Below are 22,765 nucleotides of genomic sequence, written 5' to 3'. Positions count from 1 at the left end.
AGTCAATACAGAGGAAAATTAGTGAACTTCGTATATGGAAATCTTTCCGCTGTTTTTCTCCAAGTGTCATTAAGAAAGGATTGTATTCATACAATTATATTCCTATGGCCTAGACCCTACTGACGTTCAGCCATCTTACATGCAGCGATTTATTCATTATAGTTAAAGTAAAGCCTAGGTAGTTACAATGACATTCACATGAAACATACAGCCAACTTCTACATTTTTGCATATCAGTTATTGTTTTAGACATTTTCATAATCCTCGATCAGATATTGACAGAATGTACATGTACAGCGTTTCCTGAAAAAGTTTAACTTTGATCTGTAAATTTTCGATGAAAGTTTTACTTTTCCTACTGGTGTTTTTAATTACGAATCCCATTCAATCATGCATTGCGTTGATCAGAAAAAAAGATCAGTTGATGAGACAGAATTTTAGGTTACATTTGTCAACAATTTCCACAGTATTATCTCCCAAACCATATTTCCGACCGAAACACCAAAGCTAGGAAAATAGGCTCTCCAGACTTAAGTAACCACATTTTCCACACCGAGGAATCTGTACTAATGACACGATAACATTTCAACATGAACGACTCGAATCATGTACATTTATATATTTTGGAAGTTAGTAATTTCATTGCAACTGTGACATTCCCCACATGCTCAAATCTGTGCTTAAAGGTACAGTCCATCATTTGTAATTTGTGCATTTTTGTTCGTTTGAAGCAACAAACATGCTCAAAATCTAAAGAAGGGTGCTGAACAACTAACTTGATGAAGTTTTAGCTCAGCTTCAGCTGTATATTTTGAGATGAACAACATTCTAGGATCTTGATTTCAAATCAAAAGTTGCTGAGTCTGAGTTTTGAATTGGGTCTGAATTCAGGGTCCGAGACATGTTCTCACTGAGCCGATTGCAGCTACGCGATGTCGCGCACTGATCTGACGACTTAAAGCAACCGTGCGCGTGTGTGCGTCGTGTCAACGTTTGCACCCACTTCGCCAAATAAGAAAACAAGCTACTAATGCCTTCTTTGGTTGGACTTCTTCAAAATGACAGCTTGCTAGAAAGAATAATTTCACTGGGAGTTTATTCCCCTTACTATCTTTCAACCGAGTATGTTTTTCAACACCAATTACGTCAGTTACTTTTTGGATAGCTGCAAATGATGGACTGTAGCTTTAACTCTGTGGTATCGTGAAGCAGTCTGTTTTGCCTTTTTTTTGGTCTGGGTTTTTTAGTTTCAAAGGGACAAACTTGGTTCATAAATTTTGGAAACCATGAGTAGTGAATACTTAAGCCAAATAGAGATCTACATGCAAAAACATGGTAATTAATGTCGTGAAACATGCTGATGAAGACATCATTCATCAAGACCATGAAATTGAGCCGGGCATCTTGTGTAGTGGACAGTGCTGTATCCAGTAGGAGGGAAAAACCGCAATTCTTGTGATACATACATGTAATATACAATTATTGACTGCGGACATGTTTTGTACACCACGTCGAGAGACGTACAGCACCCAAGGGGAAGGCGGTAAAAAACACATGTCCCACATCACAGCAGTCAACAATTGTTTTGTTACATGTATATCGTGCCAATATGTCGAAAAGAAAAACTTTTTAACCTACTATGCAAGAAATATTTCACACATGTAAAATCACGGTTGGTACATGTATGTAGTATAACCTTTTTGAAAACGGTGAGCTTTCCAGCCAGATACGAGATTGAGAGATCGCAGTTATCCATTGTGAGGCACAAAGGCACCCTTCACACGTAGTAAGGTAGTGCATACGAGATAACTTGTATGCAATGCAGTTTATGTGTTAATCATTATGCAACGCAGTGTATTTGAAGTAAAGTCATTTTTACAGACTGGACTCATGGCAGTTCTGGATCAATAAAATTACGGTATCCAAGACACAGTATCGCAACCAAATTTTACTCCTTCCCCCAACCCAACAAATTCCTTGATGTACCACTGTGTGATAACCTTTTGATTTCATTTTACTTGTTTGGCCAAACTGAATTGATCAAGTTAAAAAAAATTGGCTCTGAAATGATTTTCTCATACCAAGATTGTCGTTTTAGACTAAGCCTGATCTGGGAACACTATCTTACAAATGTAATGAGAAATAATGTTATTAAGAATATATCTGTTATTGGTCATTTAATTTTTTACATTTTCACGCTCTGATGGTGCCCCTGGCTTTCTGTAATTAGCAAAAGGCATCTGTTCATTTCTTTGGTTAATCTGTTTGCGTGTAGTGGGAGCAGCAAGGAGACACTGTAACTGGTATCCTGTCCACCAACATGACCTGGTTCCCTGCATCAATTCCCGGCAATGTAGAAGCGGTAGAGGAGCGCAACCCCGAGAGCAACGATAGTCGGAATGATCCACTGGGCCCAATTACTGCGAGAGAGAATTAAAAAAAGAAGAAACTTTAAACTTCAGTGAAACTTTTCTTGGAGGGGTGCCCACTGCCTCAATCCTGCAAAAAAAAAACCCAGCAATCACTGTCAATAAGTTAAGACAGAGCCAGTGTCATCCTGGAGCAGTACGGAGGAAAATCTCTGCCTAAATTTATGCACGGCTGATCATAAACAACACCAGATCTGGCCAAAGACCTTGACACAAGTGCCTTCTCCAAAATCAGCCACGTGCTTTTGCCATATAGTGTCAATCCTGCAAAATCCTAAATTTTTCAGAGGATTTTGGAGGATTTGGGAAGGTTAGGGTTAATAAAGACATTACATGTTCTCTGTCACTGTTCATTCCCTGTTACTTTTGTACTGACCTGAGACTTAACTTGTGACTGACTTGCGATCGCCTTGTGACTGAGTGATTACAATTAATGACTGATTACAACTCATGTGTTCAATAGCCAATGGCTGTGGCTCTTGGATGCATTTACCATTGGTTTCACCAATATTCAGATGAACTACCATCGGTTTGACTGATACATTGGCCTGAAAATGCGACTTGAAATTGAAAAGGTTTGACGATACGCATTTCCGCACAGTGTTAATGCATAGAGGTTCCCTGTGTCCTTTGACTAGTATGCTGCCCTCAAGAGTATGGCCAATTATTACAAGCCAACGGCACAATCCATCAAATGGCTAATATTTATTTCATTAAAGAGGGGAAGGGGAATGAAGCAATGGACAACTTCACGACCATTATTTCATAAGGTTATCTTGGTGGGACAAAATCGGAATAACTGCCCACATGGACAAGAATAGGAAGAAACAAATCTATTAAACAGCAATTTTGAGACAAAATAGACACAACAGAAGAGTGCTTATTTGAGTGGGTAAATTTGTTTAAATACACTGTTTTTTAATCCACTCAAAACAGAAGTAAGCACTCTTCCATTGTGTCTGTCCACCATACAAACAAAGGCCAATTTGGGCATTGGTGACTAAATATGACATCTGCTATGTTTCATGCAATGAATCTGGGAAATAAAAGTAAATGGGCAATTTTTCTTCACGTATTTGGAGCATAAAGAACTGAAACCATGCAGTCAAACACCTCCGAGTTGTTATCCTTCTCTTGAATTTTGTGTCAAAAATACATTCAATTAACTTGTCTTTTTTTTCAATGACAAACTTAATCTTTGAATAAAATTGTTCAGGTTTGTTTCAATCTTTCCCCAAAAGTCTTTGTAGCAAATTAAACCACACAGACTGGTGCCTGCATCATAGTCACCAGATTCATGGTAACAAAGACTAAGGTTTCAGGGAACTAGACAGAGGGGACAACAGTAAAGCACAGCCTCAAAACACTTTGGCCGTGGAATTAAGATTCAGTTTTTATGCCATCAGCCATCACACTGCACATCAGTTTGCAGGTTGTATTTAGGGCACAACAAAAAAAAAAAAAAAAAATAGTTCTGCTTCCGATTACATGGCATTTGAAAAAAGGGTAGGTAGGTAGGGAAATAATTTTTATTTTGCCAATTTTTTTTGTGTACGATCATATGGAGGCATCTGCGGGTAGTCAAGGGTAAAAGGTAGAAATTGATGGTTTTGGATTTTTTTCCTCATTTTTCCAATAAAAAAAATTAGGGTAGGGGCTGTCAGAATAGGGTAGGTAGGGAAACCGGAAGCAGAACTACTATTTTTTTTTTGGCCTTAATAGTTAGTTCAACCAATAGTTAGCTCAACCACTTTGAAAGGTTCACATTGATATCAGGATTAATAGAGCAAAACAAATAAGTAAATACAAAAACTGCGGTCGGAAATAATGGCAAAAGCAGATGCATTACTTGCAAGCACTATTCTACAGACAGGTCTGGAAACCAAACTCAAACGAGAAAATACACTTGTGTTTAAGACTCAGTAAACAACAAACTGAACTATAACACTGTTCACATACATTATCAGAACTCATTGAGTAAACATATTTTCACTGAAAAATACTATGTACAGTGAAACGCTGCTTATACCGAAAATAACAGTAAACCGAACATTCGGCTATACCGAACATCGTACTTGGCTCCCGATCTTGTGTACAACACGTACCGATATAAATCGCTATACCGAACGAATGCAATTACGAACAATTTCCTTGGATCCCGCTATGTTCGTTGTGACGGCGTTCCACTGTATATCAAAGCACAGTAAATTGGGAACATTTTGTTTGGGGCTGGGGAAGTTGGAGTGGAGGGGGGGGGGGGGGACTCGTGGAGTATGGTTTGGTGGAGAAAACAAAGTACAGAGACTGGATGCTGTTTGTGGAAATAAAATTTCTCAACGTAACATATATGTCAAATCAGTCCTTCGTAGGCAAAGTTTTCTCAGTATGTCATTAATGCCATTGTTGAAGAAATTGCAAAAGATTCTAAGGTAGGACAACTTCAACAGAACATTTCAACAAAGACAACAGCAAGAATGAAAAAAGAACAAAACTGAAGAAAAAAAAAATCATTTAAGGACGGACTCACATGAGGTATCCCTGTGCGACCTGGACTGAGACTAAGACAGAGCACAGCGACTGGCACAAAAAATGAAAGTCAAAAATATAACGAGGAGTCAAAATTTGGGAAACTCGGATGTAAGAGAGGAAGAGTTAGTGTGTTAGAATAGCAGAATGAGGCATTAATGATCTCAACGGTTAGCGTATGGAGAGTTGGACCCCTGTTAGCCTTTCGCCCAGGCCATCGTGGCTCAGAGCGGCGGAGTTGCGAAGAACCGAAGCGACTGGAGCAAAGATTAAGTCAGCACGCACGAGTGGCAAAGCCACGAGGCCTTTCCCAACTTGATTTTGTTGAATTATTCATAGTTTTTATGCAAATAAGAAGAGTGCTGAAGGTTAACCAATCACAACGCGGATTTTGCCTAGTCGCTTCCGTTTTTAAAAGGGTGAGTAAGGAAAACGTAAGAGCAAATAACTGTAAGTTCAGATGAAAAATAAGTTCATACACTCAAATAATTTCTTGAAATACTTTTATAAGTAAAATTAAAATAAGATAATGTAAGAACAATTACGCGGTCACGATCTTGCGGAAAACTAGACTCGCATTTTTTGTTTTTAAATTTTGTGCACGCATCCGGGCGCGTCGACGCGTCCGGGTAGTAGCCACGTACGCACTAAAAGACTGATGATTGGTTGGAATTTGCTACCCTTTTGGGGTAGCAAAAATCGAGATTATAAAGAAAAACATAAGAATTTCTCGACAAGTTAGAAAAGGCCCTCGTGGCTTCGCCACTCGCGTGTGTGGTCTCCATCTCCATTCGCTTCGCGGTTTCGCCGCTTTGAATGCGGGCAAGTTAAGCCACGATGGCCTTGGTGAAAGGCTAGACCCCTGTATGCACCAGTCCGATATTTAAATTACAGTTTCAACCACCGGAATACCTATCGCATACATGTGCACTTTGTAAACTCTGAATTAAACACGTCCCTAAAGGTGAGTGCATTGTGGGAAACACTAGAGCACACTTTGGAGCATCCAAGTATTAGTGGAAAGCTGCATAAGTGATCACAAAGAGTGGGCAACTCGGATCAATCTATGGGACTTCGTTTTTTCTTCATAAACCCTGGGCCCAATTTCACGGCGCTGCTAAGCAAAAAATTTGCTTAGCACAAACAAAACCTGGATAAAAAAGCAGATATTAGCCAAAACTCCATGTGATTTTCATGCTATAGCAAACAACAGCTGAATACTAATCACGAGCAATATACATCACAGTTTTTACATCACAGTTTTGGCTGGTAACCTGCTTTTATAAGCCAGACATTTTTTTGTGCTAAGCAAATTTTTGTGCTTAGCAGCGCCGTGAAATTGGTTCCCTGGTCACATCATACAAAGTTGACCAGGCTAAAACCCGTTTGTGGAGTTTATTCTCAAAAACCTAGACATTTTCTTTAGCATTTAAAATTTCCTGGCTCCTCTAAATCTATCGATGTGAAGGAACCAAATGCCACATTCATAATTTTAACATCAAGCTTTTGAAATGTAATGGTAGCTCGACATGGCCTCCAAATTACTAAACCCTGCAAATCCTCTGTGTCTGGGAATGTAACTATACGTAGGTCATGATCAAATCCCCTGAAAATAACATGGCCAGGAAATAACAGGTCTCTGTTTTCACAGACCCTGCTCTGTAAAATTGCTTTATTCCATCTCCGAAGCCAATCATATGATGGATTTCAGTTTCACATTTATTTTGTCTGTTTAAATCAGGCACACGGAAGATGCCATGTTGAGCATCGAGAAAAGACATGCAGCCTTACATTGTATGGAGGTTCAAAAGTGGACATCTGCTTTAGAATAGCAGAAAAGCAGATGGAACGTTTTGTTAAAATGTACTTTTTCTACTTCTGCTACCAGAAAAGCAGGTTTTACTTTTTGCCCTTCACTGGCAGTTCAAAAAGGGACATCTGCTTTTCTGCTACCAGCAAGTACCCTGTAGATTGAACAGACATCTGCTTTTCTGATACCAGCAAGCAGAAAGCCACTTTTGAACCACCATGTCAAAACGTTCAATCTGCATTCTGGTAGCAGCAAAGCAGATGTCCCTTTTTGAACCGCCAGTAAACGGGCAAACAATAAAATCTGCTGCTTTTCTGGTAGCAGAAAAGTAGAAAAAATGTCTTTTAGCAAAACGTTCAATCTGCTTTTCTATAGCAGAAAAGTAGATTTCCACTTATGAACCTGAATACAGCCTTCTGTTGGTCAATTCAAACATATCTACATGTATACCTTGACTTTAACATGTAATGGCACGAATTTCAACCATTTTGGTCACTTTTGGATGTGGCAACAGGGATTTTATGTGATTCTATTCCATTACCAAAATCAGGCAACACAAAAATCAAGGGTGGATCACTGCTTGACCGGGGCTGGTGGAATGATAATAATGTGCATTTATGAAACACACGTATCCACCAGTGTTCGAGTTCAAGTCGCTACATCAGTATTACCCTGCTCACTGGGCCAATGAAACATTCCAAATACCATCTCAGCTCCCTGGGGACAGGCATGAGAATGAATTTCAATGAAAAAAAACCTGGGAACCTTTGCAAAAACAGGAAAAAAGATGTGAAATCTGGCCCCCAAAAAAACCCAAACTGGACCAAAATAAATAAAAACGTGGAAATTTGGGCAACAACCCCCCCCCCAGGAATTCCTGTTTAAAAAGGAAGATTCTCATGCCTATCAGGGAGTATACAGCTGGGCGCTGCCTTTTCGGTGCAAAGCAACTAAAATCAATCACAATTACTAACTCTGCCGTCACAGGTCCCCAGACAGTCCCCAGATATTCTCCAGTCTCCTAGCCCAGTAGTATCATTTGCATTACTGACTCGAAATTAATTTGCGTTACTGTGTGATACAGTATCACTGCAACCAGGGTTGTCTATGAAAGGGTAAAGCTATGAATAGCGGTAGCTTATGTACATGTACGTTCAAAGTATAGGAGGGGGGTTGGGAGTGTTGCACACCAACTACTGCATCTACAAGCAACCATGCAAACCACAACCTTCCCATTCATAAAAATAAATGCATGCTTGCAAATATACACAACGGATGTATTCAGCCACCAGCACATTTGTTATTCATTCTATATGCATGCACCCAGCATAAGTTCTTGTTGTAAAGAAAAGAAAAGCTGCAAGCTCTTTTCAAAGATTGTAAGCTTATAAAACACTCATTAGCATTACAAATAAGTGAAGTGGAACCAAAAGCAGTCTCATGTGTTCTGTAGTGATTTACATGTATCTTGTTGACAAAGAGACAACAAAATATTCAGAATTATATAACCGACATACAGATCCTTGTCATTTGATTGGTGGAGCTCACATCACATGTCATTCGTTATTGCTCCCATTCATGCCACGGCTCAAAAAGTACTATCCGCCCATGGGGAATGGGAAATGCTATTCAACAGTTAGGATCATGACGCGGTATTTGTGTGCAAATGCATGCTAGTGTGCGCGTTCAGCGTTGCGCATAGCGCGTATTGTTCCAAAGAGCCAGCGCTACAGCGTTGGGTTCAAACATTTTCGTGAAGGGGTGGTTTGGAAGAGAGAAATACATTTTCCTCCAGTTTTGTATTGAAATAAAAGTTCAAATATATCAAATGCCAAGGATCTATATGTCGGTTATATAAAACAAATATTGAGTGGCTTTAAATTGTGAAATGTGAGGAATATTATCGCTCGGTAAAATCTTGACTTTTCCAGTTCACTCAGCTTCGCCTCGTACATTTGTGTCCAAACATAAAATCTGTTGTTGAAAAAATGAAGTCAATTTGTACATGTACATGAATTGTTCTTCCATTTTGAATGCAAATTTTTTTGGAAAACAGCACCCTATACCGGTACATGTATAGACTGTGAACAGAGTGTGTACTAAAATCTTCTAAACAGAACAATTCTGTACAGTACATTAGGCCCAAAAAAAAGTCTCCGGTTTCTGGTATGGAGCTTGCCCAAAAAGTGGTGCGGCGATGTGGCTTTTTTTTTTTACCTGGTTTTTTTTTTTGCTTCAAATGTCGGCTGATAACTGCAAATGGTGCCCGACTAAACTTAGTGCAAATATACGGGAGTCCAGAGAGGCCACATAAAGCTTATTCTCGATCATAACCCCATCTAAAAACACGTTAAAATTTTGCAGCAGCAGGATCCAGTCAAACCAGTGAGTTTGGCGGTTTTGAGACATCATCTTTTATTGAAAAACAAAAACTTTTTTATTTTGCCGACGCGCATGGCTACGGCGACACGTGCGCATTCCAGAAACCGGAGACTTTTTTTTTTTGCCTAAGTAGTGAGAGTGGATTTGTATGTTAATGGCACATGTTTTTTCCCAAGAAAACATGATGTTCAACCAAATGAATGTTTAGATTTTCCCCTCATGACACACCATTTGATTTCGCTCTGAAGGATTATTTCTTCTTCCAAAAAGAAATGCCAACACGATAATATCAATGTGCCAAACACTTACGTGAAAAAGACACACTCCGCATGGACAACGGCAACAATTTATCTACGGATCCCAGGTTAAATACAAATATTTCTAAGTCGAAAGTCTAAATATGATTTTTTGTTCATGATTGTTGGTCCCCAATATCATAATATAATGAACACAACTGTACCAAACATTCGGCTATAAACTGAACATCCCCTTGGGTCCCAGATTTTATGTACAATTATAATGAAGAATTTTTGAATTTCTGAAAAATGCATGCATACTGTCTACTTTGTTTCTCAAAAAACACTTCCTAACTACATTGTGATGTCAAAAATGTTCATAAAACTCTCTTTGACGCTTCTGGAAAGTGGTTCCCAAATGAAAATAAAAATACAGTCCAACATCAGAAATGTCACATTGAGGTGCATTCTACATGCTTGTGAAAGCTCAAACTTGACCCTACTATCACATTTTGTCTGAATAATTTTGTGACTATTGTTGATGCCCCTTAACGTGGCTCGGCCCCTAACATGGGGCACTTTAATTTTTTGCCTCTAGTGCCTTGCTAGAGCAATAGTTTTGCCTAGTATTTCACAGTACCTGTACATGTAAGTGAAATTTCATCGAGCTCTAAACATTCCCGTTCATAAATCTTGAGTTTATCTACCTGTTACAAAGTTAACAGAGAAATTTTACTTTGGCATGATTTTCCGATTTGAACCCTTTAAAAAATGCGCCAAAAATTAGAGAAAAAAAGCATTCTGACAAACAAGTAGTTGGGTATGTGAGTGGAGATAATAATGATTTATCAGAATTTGTCAACTTAACAAATTCTTCAATGTTAACTTGGGATTTTATTTTTTTTTGTTGAAGTGCACCACATTAGGGAATACTTGCCCGATTTTGTGCCAAATTTGTAGACACCACCGTTTTTTAATTTCGGACTTATTTTCATGGCACTGAAATTGTTAGCAGGTGATTCAATAGTAAGCATTATTAAAGTAATAGTGTCAGTATTTAACTGAATGAATTTGAAGTGTGTCAACAAAGACGTTTGGCAACACTGCAGGAGCAAAATTGAGGGAAACGTCACAGTGCACCACGTTAGGGGACTCCACTTTACTTTCATTTATAGGCCATCAGCCTCGGTCCAAAATTTTGGCCACCGGTATCAAATGAGGGGAATAATCGTCATAGCGATTTTTGGCAAGATAAACACCTCCAGAGTTGGAACATATATGATAGCATTGCAGCGGTGGCAACCTTTTGGGTGTTATCACCCTTTTTTCCCCCAAAATGTCCATCAAAATGCTTGTTACCACTCTAGAGGCGGTATACCTTGCGCATGCGCACTATAATCATTTACGCCCTGATTTGATGCTGGCGTAACCCCCAGGCTGATGGCCTATCACTGGGTATGGAAGTTGCTGCCATCTTATCTGTTTTGTTACAACATTGATCAATTGTTCAATGTCATCAAAGCAACTACTGTGGTACCTGCCTACATGTATTATTAAGTAGCTGCATGCAGGTTGGGTTGGACTAGAGTACTGTGAATCATGCAATAAGATAGACAGGTCTGATACCATCGAGAGTCCACTTCACTGTTTTCATTATCACTTTGAGAACTGGAAAGAACATACCAGCAGAAAAGGTTCAAAAGGAACAAACACAAACATAAAGGAAGCAAGGAGTTTGCACATGCATTAAGAGTAATGGTATACAATGTCTGAACGTGGGGTATTAATGTCACAGTGAAGCAATACTGCATACAATGGTCGGAGTCTTGTTACCAGACTCTACTCCAATGACAAGTTACTACATTAATAATATCAATTTAAAGGATGCACCCCTGTATTAAAATTCCCATAGACACCAGTGCTAAATCCCCATACTTCAAAATTCTTTTAAAACTCTCACAGGTATTTGAGCTGCACAGAAAAAAGATGCTCAACATGTCATCTTTCATATTCTTTTCAATTTTTGGTGGAGTTGACCATTGACTTTTCGAGAAATTCTCACCCAAAGAAGACGACCCCTATTTTCCCCAAAGCGGAAAAGTAGCCATCTTGAAAAACGATCCCTCCACAACATGGCAAAATAGCACCACTTTCGAGCCCAATTGCATACAAAATGCTCAGAATTGGAAGCCCCAAGTCCAGGCCAGAGGTTCATTGCCATATCTCTTCATTTCTTTAATTGTATGGCTCTCAGAACTCTCTTTTATAGAATATTTTGAGGGTATAACGTTTATTCATGGGCTCAGCGGATGGGTTTAGGGATACATGTACATACAGGTGTGCACACTGAGACATTCAGCAGTCATCCATACATATGCTATGCATGTACAGTCTGATCATGTGTTGAGGGTAAAACAGCCCACACATCACAGTTACACCAAGGAATCACTGAGCTCCATATAAACTCTGGATACCCCATAGGCCAGGCTCCATTCCATGGGTGCGTGCGCGTTCTTTCACTAACCCCTGGCTGTGAGGAATACGTCAATGACGCTGACCGGCTATTCAGAGTGAACTGCGCACGTATTTCGAAGACTGCACGCCCTATTATACACGATACCCCCTGCAGGTCATGTCACGTACGAACACTTTTTTTATGCCTGAACAATACGAATAAGCCTTTTCGGAGTTCCAACTGCGCGCATTCGTACATTGTTTGTCTCCAATGCCCTTTGACAGTACCCACAATGCACAAACAGCCTTTTTGTAAAGTCAGTGGCGAGATGTTGTCCGAAGGCCATTTGAGACAAACAATGCGCGTTGTCACAGGTTACGAATGCGCAGTTGGAACTCCGAAAAGGCTTATTCTGAGAGCCTTGTTTTTTGCCTAAAAACTCTGTGTCTGGTGTTGTAAAGGAAAAACGACAGAGGTACGTATACTGTACTTAGGGTAAATCAAACAAGAACTTGCAAGAAAATGCTTCTACTTTTGCCATTATCTTGATAAGGGTTACACCTACCACAACCAAATAAAATACTTTTTTTTTTAGAAACTTGAAATGCTTCACCAACCTTCCTGATCCTGCATCAGGTGCATTTGGTCCTGTGTTTGTCTGTTGAAAAAAAAAACAACCACCCAAAAACATTTGAAAACTTAAGATTTCTTTCAAGCAAAGTCAGTGTACACACCTAGTCATTCACAAAACAAAACAGAACACACACAAAAAATTACAAACAATTGAGGGTGTGTCAATTTTGAGGTACATTTAACATGCATTATTATTATTAACAAAGTTAGAATTTGAATATTCCTGAACAGAGTGATACACATGGCCATGTGTATCACTCTGTTAAGCATTAACCCTACTATATGTTCATTTGAGTGGTGAACACTGCCTCAATCCTTCCAGACTTGTACATGTATGACTCGTGACTAGGACTTGGACCCCAGTCACGATGACATATGACTCAGACTCTGACTCTGACTCGAACCTGCGGGCTTGGACTTGGACTCGGCCTACTGGACTCGGGACTCCACCAAAATAGTTTTGGTAAATTTTTGGTCAAATATTTTTGGTCAATTTTCGGGGACAGACAGACAGACAGACAGACCGACCGACCAACAAGTGACATGCAAAAGCTCCTGCAAGAGCTTAAGAAGTTTTACAATTCTTTGTGATTGACACATTTCACAAAAGCCTGACGATTCAGCAAACCTGAGAACCATGACACTGAAAAAAAATGGGGGTACATGAAGCACACACACACAATGTGGCAAAAAAACACGATCATTGCCCAACCTTCAAACAATCAAGAGGGGAAAAAGATAGGTACAAAAAAAGTTTTAGTTCATTCACCCCAATCGCTGTCTGTAAAAGGTCATGCTCGTCTTCAAACTGTTGAGATTTCTAGCTGTTATCCTTATCTACTGGCCCTTGATCAGAGAACACGTGGACTATGGACCTTGCACATAACCTGTCTAAAAGTGGATTGAGAAGACTATAATGTAGTCTATATTTACATTGTACACGTAGAAAGAACGCTTCTATCTGCTTTTGTAAGAACTGAGAAAGGTTTCCAGAATTTTCTCTGAGAACAAATCAACAGGACGGGTGTTTTTCAATAAATATAGCATCTGCTCCTTACCTTTACTGAAGTTTCCCAATCAGCCTGTTATGAAAAGCAAGAAAAGAACAAATATGAAATGATCATTTAAAACTTAAACAGTGAAATCATCAACAGAAACTGCTAACAGAACTTAAAAATGGTTTTCTGAACACACTGAGCACGACAAATGAGATAATTCTTTGTTACATGTATTCTCAGTTTACATAAATGAATAACCCCTGGATAAAAAAAAATGTTTTACTTAATTACCAAGAAAAACCTAATTTTCTAAAGTCGTCCACATAATATTTCTCCCTCTCTGGCTGACAAATTCAGCTACACAATCACAACAGTCAAAATCAACAAAGTGACAATTTGAACAGTTTAAAACTCCCCCGTTAATTCAATATAGCCATGCTTTGAAAAATCAAGCACTTTCAATCTCGGGCAGTGCTCCGTGGATGGGTCGTGTATGGCTGGCTGCCAACGGCGCCTTTACATGCCTGTGGCTCGACCACATTGTAGCCGTGTCCTTTGCAAAATTTCAGCTTCTCATCTATGACTGAGGATGATTAGCCTCCCAAATTATTATTATTATCATAATTATTTGACTGGGGATCGATAAGCCAGCTGTTCCTTCCAGTTACCTCTTTTGTCTGTTGACAGGATTTAATTAGACACAGTGTTTACACAAATGTAATTTGACTGTTTTTTACTAGTCTGTATGTACATGTACATGTACATGTATGCATGGCAGGGGAAGTGGAAGAACTTTTTGACTGTCTGTGGCTGATCAAACAACACAAGGGGTTCATTAATCAATTTAAACAGTCACAGACAGTTAAAATTTCCATCCACTTCCCCTCCTATATTTTACACAAGCTAGTCACCAGCAGTTAGTTCATATGTCAAGCAAGCACTGTGACTAGTCAAACTCAGTCAGCAGACAAAAACGGGCAAGTTGTGGGCAGGGTTGGCTTATCGACTACCCACAGTCAAAGCAAAGCTGTATCAAGTTACATGTACATAAACAGTCACGGCCAGTCAATCTTCCTTTATGTAGGCTGTGAGTTCTTAACGGCTGAATTAAACAGTCACTTGCTTGATTTTGACTGAAAGGACTACTTGGCACAGAATGTATGTTTGCATAGATGGGGTTAAAGAAAAAACACCAATATTACAATAATGATAAAATGTTGCGAAATTTTAACTTTTAGTTTAAATTTTCAATTTTGTATTTTCTATGTGCATTCTTTGAGGGAGGGTCAAAACAGACAGGACATGGTACAAGTCAAACAGCCTTCCCAACTAAGTGTGAAATGGGAGGCATATCAACAACGAGAAAACAATCAATGAACAGCAAAATAAGGAATCATCTAAGTTACACTACATTTGGCTATGGGGACTCGGCCTCTTCAAAATACACATTTGTTCTTGCCGGACATAATTCAGACGTGGATTTACTCTTAGAAAAAAAAAGTTGTTCACCTCTGCCAGATCACCGATGAGATAATCCTGCATGAGTTCCCTGGCGTCTGATGAGTGGCCTACATCTTCAAATGACTCTGTGGCATTCGATCCTTCAAAGCAATAAACACAGAAAACAAGACGCAATGTACATAAAATTACGTGTAAATCTAGGGGCGAGATTGGGGGAAATGACAACTCCACGAAATAATCGGCAGAGGGTTTTGGGGCTGCTGTTGGCCCAGAGCAACAGTGGGTCTATGCTTGTATTATTTTGTCTAAAGGTACCCTTTAAAATACCTATTTCTTTTTTTTCTACTGAAATATGTATAGGTACAGTGACCGGATAAGGTAAAATGTAACAAATTCATCGATTGGGCTAAAAACATGCTTTTTATTTTGCTCTTTATATTTTGTTATTGAGTCTTGCTTTTCTTGCTGTAATTTTTATAAAACCAGTAGGCCTTATGTTTTATTCATTTCTGTGAAACAAAAAAATCATTCAAAATAATATTCAGTTTATGGTCTGTTACATATTATGTACAATTTTCTCCCCAACCCACCCCCCCCCCAAAAAAAACCCCCCACTATAAACAAGAATTAATCACAGAGCCTCTCAGCCTGGATTTGTGGTTCATCTTCCAACTCTTCAATCCTTAATGACAAGCATGGAGACTTATTACAGTTGTGCCGTATCAGGGATCACTACTTCTCTGAAATAAATGAATGTCCAAACATAAAATGCCCAGGACAGTGGTCAATATTAAGGATTCACAGGACCGTTTACATTTTTCTTTTTACGTAAAGACTGCAGGAACAAAAGCACTCAAAATCTAAAGCAGAATATAAAAAGAAGGAAAATTTTGTTAAATGGGCCATGAATAAATTTTAGTTTTCAAGAAAACAGCGTTAACTTACAGTGCATTTTGTCTTAATATGAACCCTGGAAGGTTTTAGCAGAAATCATAAATTTAAAGAAGTTCATGTGACATCTTTTTAAATATGATACCATTACATTTGTATTGTTTTTCTTTAAATTAATCTCTTATATGAATATTCACTTCTTCAATATCCAGCACTATGGCATAGCTGTGGCAAATTATACGGTTGAAGTGCGATGTCTTTATATTAAATCTGACACTACCGGTGCGTACAGTACGTACATGTAGAACACAGTGCAGTCGTTCACACTGCCCAAAGACCATTAATTTTGTGGTAAGTTCACGTGTTTAAAGGCATAGGGTCATCTGCTTTTCAATTTCATGCATTTTCATGATTTTGTTCGTTTCCAATAATAACATGCCTCAATATCCATTCATGTTCAAAACCCAACCTGTTGAAGTTTCAGCTCAGTACATGTAGGTACAATGTACATGTATTACACTTTTTGAGAAAACAGAGAAAAACAATGCACAAACCTTTTGATCACGAAACATGACTTTGTGTACATGCACAGTATAACTCTTTATTTCCAAAAATCAGTCAATTGACTGATCGTTGGAAATCACACACATTTCTTGATTTCTTCTAATGACAGTAAGCCAGACGGAATAATGTCACGGGGTGTTTAGTACCAGTATGATCTTTAATCCATTCAAGTAAGCTTTTTGATAATAACTTGGTTGGTTGCTTTTGGGATAAATGCAAAGATCATGTACATGTATGTCATACATGTTTTGCCTTTAAAACTGAAATAGTGTGGTGTATTTTAATGACATCATGTTAAGACATGGTAACATGGTACTTTGTATCAGTTCATTCTTTACTCCAGGTAGTCTTTCTTGGCAATTCAATAAAATCCATGTGGGTAGCATAAACACACACTGAAATACAGGCACCTGCATACATTCTCTGTACAAAGCTACAGACCTATAGGCCTATGTATACGTACATACTTCACATTACGCAGGAAACCCATATACCCACTTAAGAACTGTATTTCATATATTTTAAGGATTTAATGATAGTAGGAAACCCGCTGGGTGGTACACAATAAAAAAAAAACACTCACATTAATGACTGTTGGTTATCAATATCATGATAAAAGGTCAAATCCTGATAAGTACTACATGTACATACACACGTACACATGTGTAGGCCCTATACATGTAATTCTATACAGAAGGATTACATGGATTGACTGATCATTTTCAGAGTTACAGCCTGTTCATATTTAAACCCTCCAAATACAGTAGCTCATGATAAATTAAGCAAAAAATATATTAAATAGTATCATAATACAATCACAATGTACGTGTATAAATGGTTGCCTGCTTGTACAATTACAAAATCGATTTATGTACGATAACAATTATTTTTGTTATTTTTGTTATAAAAAAGGGTGTGCATGTCACGTTATCTGTTCTCTTAAAGAAAATTGACATCACACGATCTGTGTTCAGTTTTTGTTACGCATTTCTAAATGTAACTGGCTCTTTGTCTACATGTACATGTAATTGCCAGGCACAATTATTGAGATGAAAACAGCTAAACCCCTTAGGTATTATTATATAAACTCTTGCTAAATCGCGCATGGTTAACAATGGTTAAAGGTATACGACATTTGCTTTTGCTTTTTTTTTCCAGAAATGGATGGAGTTAGGGATTAGTATTTTATGGCAAATATTTTTACACTGACCTGTTTAAAGTTTTGTGTTCAACATGAACAAGCTGGAAAAATCAATAAAAAAATGCTGTCCTTGTTTGTAGCCTGGTTTTCTGATCCTACACTTCAGACGAAACAGAGCAATTTATAGACGTAGGGGAATTGTCAGGTCAGGGAACCAGACTGGCTGGTTCACGGGTGTGTAACCGATTGCAAACAAAATGTGGACTAACTGAACTTGGTAAATTGATCGCCGTTTGAGAGTTGGCCACGCCCCTTAGACAACCCTGTGGAATTTTTGTACGCTAAGCTTTGTTTGTCTCGTATGCTGCGCGTTCCGCGTCCATTGTATAATTTGTAATTGAACAATATTTCACAGGCTGCGTTGTTGCGATTCTAACGCGATTCTACCACGATAGGTCAATTGGGGGCAATGTTTGAAAAAAAAAAATCATTTTTTTTCCAACGATGGTCGGCAGACCATTGATGGATGGATTTAGATGGACTTGGTCCAGTTCTTAGTGAAAGACACTAGGGGAGTTAGGGTTAAATACTTGCCGATATGTGACCTGTTCTGTCAAAAGCAGACGCTTCTGGGCAGAGGTTGAAATTGAGATAGGGCCAAAAAACGCTGTGGGGGGGGGGGGGTATTTTTTTCCATTTTCTAATTTTTGCATATTTGTAATTCCGAGCATGTCTAAAATATACTATAAAAGTTTGAAACCCTAATTTGATCTCTAATTATAGTATTTTTGATGATTTGTTAAGGTATATCAGTTAAAGAAATGTCTGTTTCGTGACGTTCGTGTCCATTTTCTCTGTTTTCTACTTTTCGACCCAATGAACTTCAAATAGCATAACTTTGCGCAGGAATGACCGGTTTCAAAAATTAAACCACCTATTAAAAGGAAACAGAACATATTTTAACAATATGCAAAAATCTCATTTTTGACCTAATGCCCAGAAAAGTCTGATTTTGACAGAACAGGTCACATATGCCTTCAAGAGAATTTGAGTGCTAATGTGTAAATGCTTTTTTTCTGTGGGGGAAACGTACAGGGAGGCTATCAAGGACCTTCACAACAACTGTACGTACGTCTCCGACAAAATGTTAAAATGGGCCTGATTCTTAAAACTGTTTTAGGGCGCTGTCTGGATATCAAAAGATGCAAGACCACTGGTTTAGTATTATGAGCAATGACTTACCTCCTTGTTCAAGAAGCACCTCTTCACCTCCAGGATGCTGAAAATATAAAGAAAAAAAGATGTAAAGTCTACTTTAAATATTATCCTAAACTTCCTTGGCATTTTTGATGTGGATCTTGCCAAATGAACCAAAATCAAAACAACCAGTCCAAAACAATTTTTTGGGGCCAAATCAAGATTGAGGTACATTTATATTCTCTCTGGTTTTGGGTTGTGTGTTTCTATTATTCAGCATTTTTGATTTTTGTTTTTTTGAAGTCTGTGTCCTATTCTTTTGTTTATGCAGTGATGGCCAACTAAACTTTACCGACCACTGGTTGAAAAAAACTATGACTGCCGTATGTGAGGCCTACTCAACCATACTGACACAGTTGTGACAGTTGCTACCTGAAGCTGGGATGCATCAGGGACATGCCTGATAGAAATAGGCAAACAAAAAATTCTGCTTCCCATTACATGGCATTTGAAAATAGGGTACATGTAGGTAGGTAGGGATTTTTTTTGGGCATTTTTGGTGTTGATCATACATGTATGTATGAACATACACATTAACCCTAACTCCCTAGGCCATTTTGCTAGGATGTAGCCTCAATCCTGCAAAATCCTCCCATTGGCCTCATGGAAAAATAGCATATAGCCTCAATCCTGCAAATTCCTCCGCTATTTCTTGAATATGGTCCATGGAGGGGTGACCACTGCCTGAATCCTGCAAAATCCTCCGGCTATGACTGTCAATAGGCTGAGGCAGAGGCAGTGACATCCTGGAGCAGTGCGGAGGGTGTCAAGTATAATCAAGGACTAAATTTATGCACGGCTGAGCATAAACAACACAAGGTCCGGCCCAAGACCTTGACACAGTGCGTACTCCGAAATCAGCAACGCACTTTGGCCATGTAACCTCAATCCTGCAAATTCCTCCAATTTGCAAAAAGGATTTTGGAGGATTCAGGGCGGTTAGGGTTAATTATGTTGTTGTCTATATTCACTCATTCCTACAGTTATCACAGTACATACATTTGATTACTTAATCATTTTTTTTTTTACATTGAAACAAATGTGCATGTTATAGGATGAGATAAATTGACAAGTCAAAACTGTCCAGATTTAAACAGAAAAATATACTGTTAATAAATGTTTTGAAGTTTGCTTTGCCACTTCTCCATATTGATGAACATGGTAATTCTTTCAATGAACCAATTCGTCCCCAAAATAAAAAAATTTAAAAAAAATTCAAGAGCTCCTAAAATTGAAACACCCTTTTCTGGAGGTGTGCCAACCCAATTTAAAAGACTGTCAGTTTAGGGTACTGTACCCAACCCGACAGATTCCAACAAAACATGCTGTTGAGGTTTAATGAGTTGAGTAGGGGAGATGGGGGTTAGTTGGAACACGGGGTTAGTTGAAACAATGAATTTTTCTTGATCATCTTAATTAAATTTTATAAAATGTTGCCCTCAAGAGATGTCCCTTAGCAACAGCCATCCACCATATTGCCTGCAGCAACACTGCAACAATAGTGCTCAAGTGGGAAAGATAAGTTTGTTTTTTCACCTTTTGAGTAATTTTTTCACCATTCAAAAAATGTGTACTTTCTTAATGATGTTTATAGATAACAGTGACTAGTTTGGGGGTATTATATGCTCCAGTACTAAGCTACAAAATAAGGTTAAAAAGATATGTTATTGGAGCCCCTGTTTTGTAGAGTGAGCAAACAAATGTCACATGGGCCACTGGGGCTAGTTGGAACATTTTGATGGGGGCTAGTTGGAACATAATGATGATAATTGAGGAAATATTCTGACTTGGCAAACAATTTTAAAAGCACATAGACAGGTCACGTTGACCTTACCTCAATTTTATGCAAGCTTTTCATGTTATTTTTGGGGAGTTAAATTTCCCGTTTGGATGTTTTCTTTTTATGATCAGGCTTGTAGCTGACTCTTGCCTCGCAATTTTCCTGTGGTTTTTTTGTCTTGGTGCTGTTTGTGCCATTTCTTGCCAGTTTGTAAATTTAAAAAAATGTTAGAAGCATCACCAGTGCTTGGAACAATTATTTTACTTGAAACTCAAATATAAATGCAGTTTTTAAGTAATTGTAGTATACTTTCAGATTAACAGCATACCAAGTTCCAACTTACCCCATACCATGTTCCAACTAACCCCATAGAAGGGGTTAGTTGGAACGCATGTCCTAGTTGTGATCAAGATGGATTTTTTAAATAACCATCAACAATTCTGTGAATTTTATATGCTACATTTGCAACACACATGTGTATGAATAAATTGGCATAGTTGTTGTTTCTTGAAGAAAACCTGTTTGTGTTATGGATAGGTTTTTGTGAAAATCGTTCCAACTAACCCCCGTCTCCCCTACTGTTACTGTTAGGGTTCATGAGCAAAACTGTAGCCTACTAATTTGCATAGCTGCAACTGAAAAATGTGTAAGAAAATAGCATTTTCTACTAGACGCTGTGCAAATCACCAAAAAAATAGTGTCATTAGAATTAAGAGAAGTCTGCTTTTCCGAGATATTCTTGAATTTTTCTGGAGCCCATATGCACTCGTAAAACGTCTGGTGATGGCAGCCATTTTGAAAGTGTCAAGAGATGACCTCAAGCTGTGACGTCACGTTTATGCAAATTGCTTGTCGAGCAAGTTGCAAATACGACGGCCGTTTCCTGTACCACGCATTTATCGTCTGGGGGCCACGTGCACTGATCTCTATTCAGATCCACGGCAAAGGAAACAGCCGTCGTATTTGCAACTCGCTCGACAATCAATTTGCATAAACGCGACGTCACAGCTTGAGGTCATCTCTTGACACATTCAAAATGGCTGCCATCACCAGACGTTTTACGAGTGCATATGGGCTCCAGAAAAATTCAAGAATATCTCGGAAAATTGAACATCATTACACCTAAGCATCCCAGAAGTGATAGATGAGACATCATTGAATACAACCATAAGAAAGTAAGAAACTGATAATGTAAGAAACTGAGCGTAATTTTTTTGAAAATTTCGTCCTCAGTAGCACGCGGTACCACGGTGTGTGGCCAGAGGTTCAGCGCAGCATACCGCGGCCACACTAGCAGACTAGTGGGGCTATTCTTGACTCTCCTTAAACTAATTATACACAACCGCTGAGTGGCGTCAGGTTGCAACATTCTTTTCTAAAAGAAGACTAAACTTACTTCTGCAATCTAAAGATTGCAGAAGTAAGTTTAGAATAAAATTAAAGGACTGAAAAGAAAAGAGGGACCGTAACTACATTGTACACAATCTCAAAACAGCCAAAGGCATGAAAGGTAGAGCCCTTTACTTTTAGACATGTTAGATACTTACGTCATCCAAGAACTTCGTGACATCGTAGACTTTGTTATGAATTACGATCCATATCGACTGGCTTGTTTTGTGTTGTTTAACATCTTCTAGAGTATATGTTTTTGTCTCTTTTGTCTCTGACATGATTTCTGTTGGTGTTATCCTAAAAAAACCCGGAATATCTACAAACACGCACCAACCTCTGCTACAACCGGTACCGGTAACTTTCGTAAAGTATAGGATTGCATCTACACAATTCACGTAAGCGCTCGCTGCATCATTGCAATTTTTGTATGCAATGCCATTAAAGGGTACCAGGGTAATATCAGTACGTCTGGCTGCCTGACCCCTACGCTTCATCGCCACTACCTTGACATACAAGCCGCGGGCGTTTATAGCGAGAATCCGACTTATGGTTGGTACCCACGGACCATGATAAATTTGCTGGCCAACATAGAGATAATCAGAGCTCTATGGTTATGGCGTGTCAAACGTTGCAATATTCAATATTTTGCAATATATATGTTGGATGTTCAATATGTGTTTGTTATCTTTTACATTTATGTGCGATGTTCAATATAAGTGTGCGATGTTTTTCATTATTTGCGCGATGTTTAATATATTTGTGCGATGTTTTACAATATATGTGCGATGTTCAATATATGTGTGCGATGTT

At 38.6% G+C, this 22,765-nt stretch overlaps 1 protein-coding gene across 3 annotated transcripts; it reads right to left on the bottom strand.

The window, feature by feature from the left end:
* Nucleotides 1-156: 156 nt before the first annotated feature.
* Nucleotides 157-22,330, bottom strand: LOC119745895 (cytochrome b5-like). 3 transcript variants are annotated; one of them, XM_038222574.1, is made up of 8 exons: nucleotides 22,111-22,330; nucleotides 18,769-18,805; nucleotides 14,979-15,070; nucleotides 13,530-13,553; nucleotides 12,456-12,496; nucleotides 11,010-11,051; nucleotides 4,957-5,006; nucleotides 157-2,420 (listed from the first exon to the last, which is right to left on the bottom strand). In XM_038222574.1, exons 1-7 carry the CDS (start codon nucleotides 22,231-22,233, stop codon nucleotides 4,988-4,990), a joined length of 378 nt encoding a protein of 125 aa, XP_038078502.1. In that variant the 5' UTR covers nucleotides 22,234-22,330; the 3' UTR covers nucleotides 157-2,420; nucleotides 4,957-4,987. The 3 variants fall into 3 exon arrangements, with proteins under 3 accessions (XP_038078502.1, XP_038078511.1, XP_038078492.1); XM_038222583.1 differs by lacking the exon at nucleotides 11,010-11,051 and having other exon boundaries at nucleotides 22,111-22,329; XM_038222564.1 differs by lacking the exons at nucleotides 4,957-5,006; nucleotides 11,010-11,051 and having other exon boundaries at nucleotides 22,111-22,327.
* Between the last annotated feature and the right edge of the window lie 435 nt (nucleotides 22,331-22,765).

This window comes from Patiria miniata, unplaced genomic scaffold, assembly GCF_015706575.1.
Source record: "Patiria miniata isolate m_02_andy unplaced genomic scaffold, ASM1570657v1 HiC_scaffold_12, whole genome shotgun sequence".
Lineage (NCBI taxonomy): Eukaryota > Metazoa > Echinodermata > Asteroidea > Valvatida > Asterinidae > Patiria > Patiria miniata.
The sequence above is the reverse complement of the archived record's forward strand: the minus strand, read 5'-3'. Positions and strand labels throughout refer to the sequence as shown.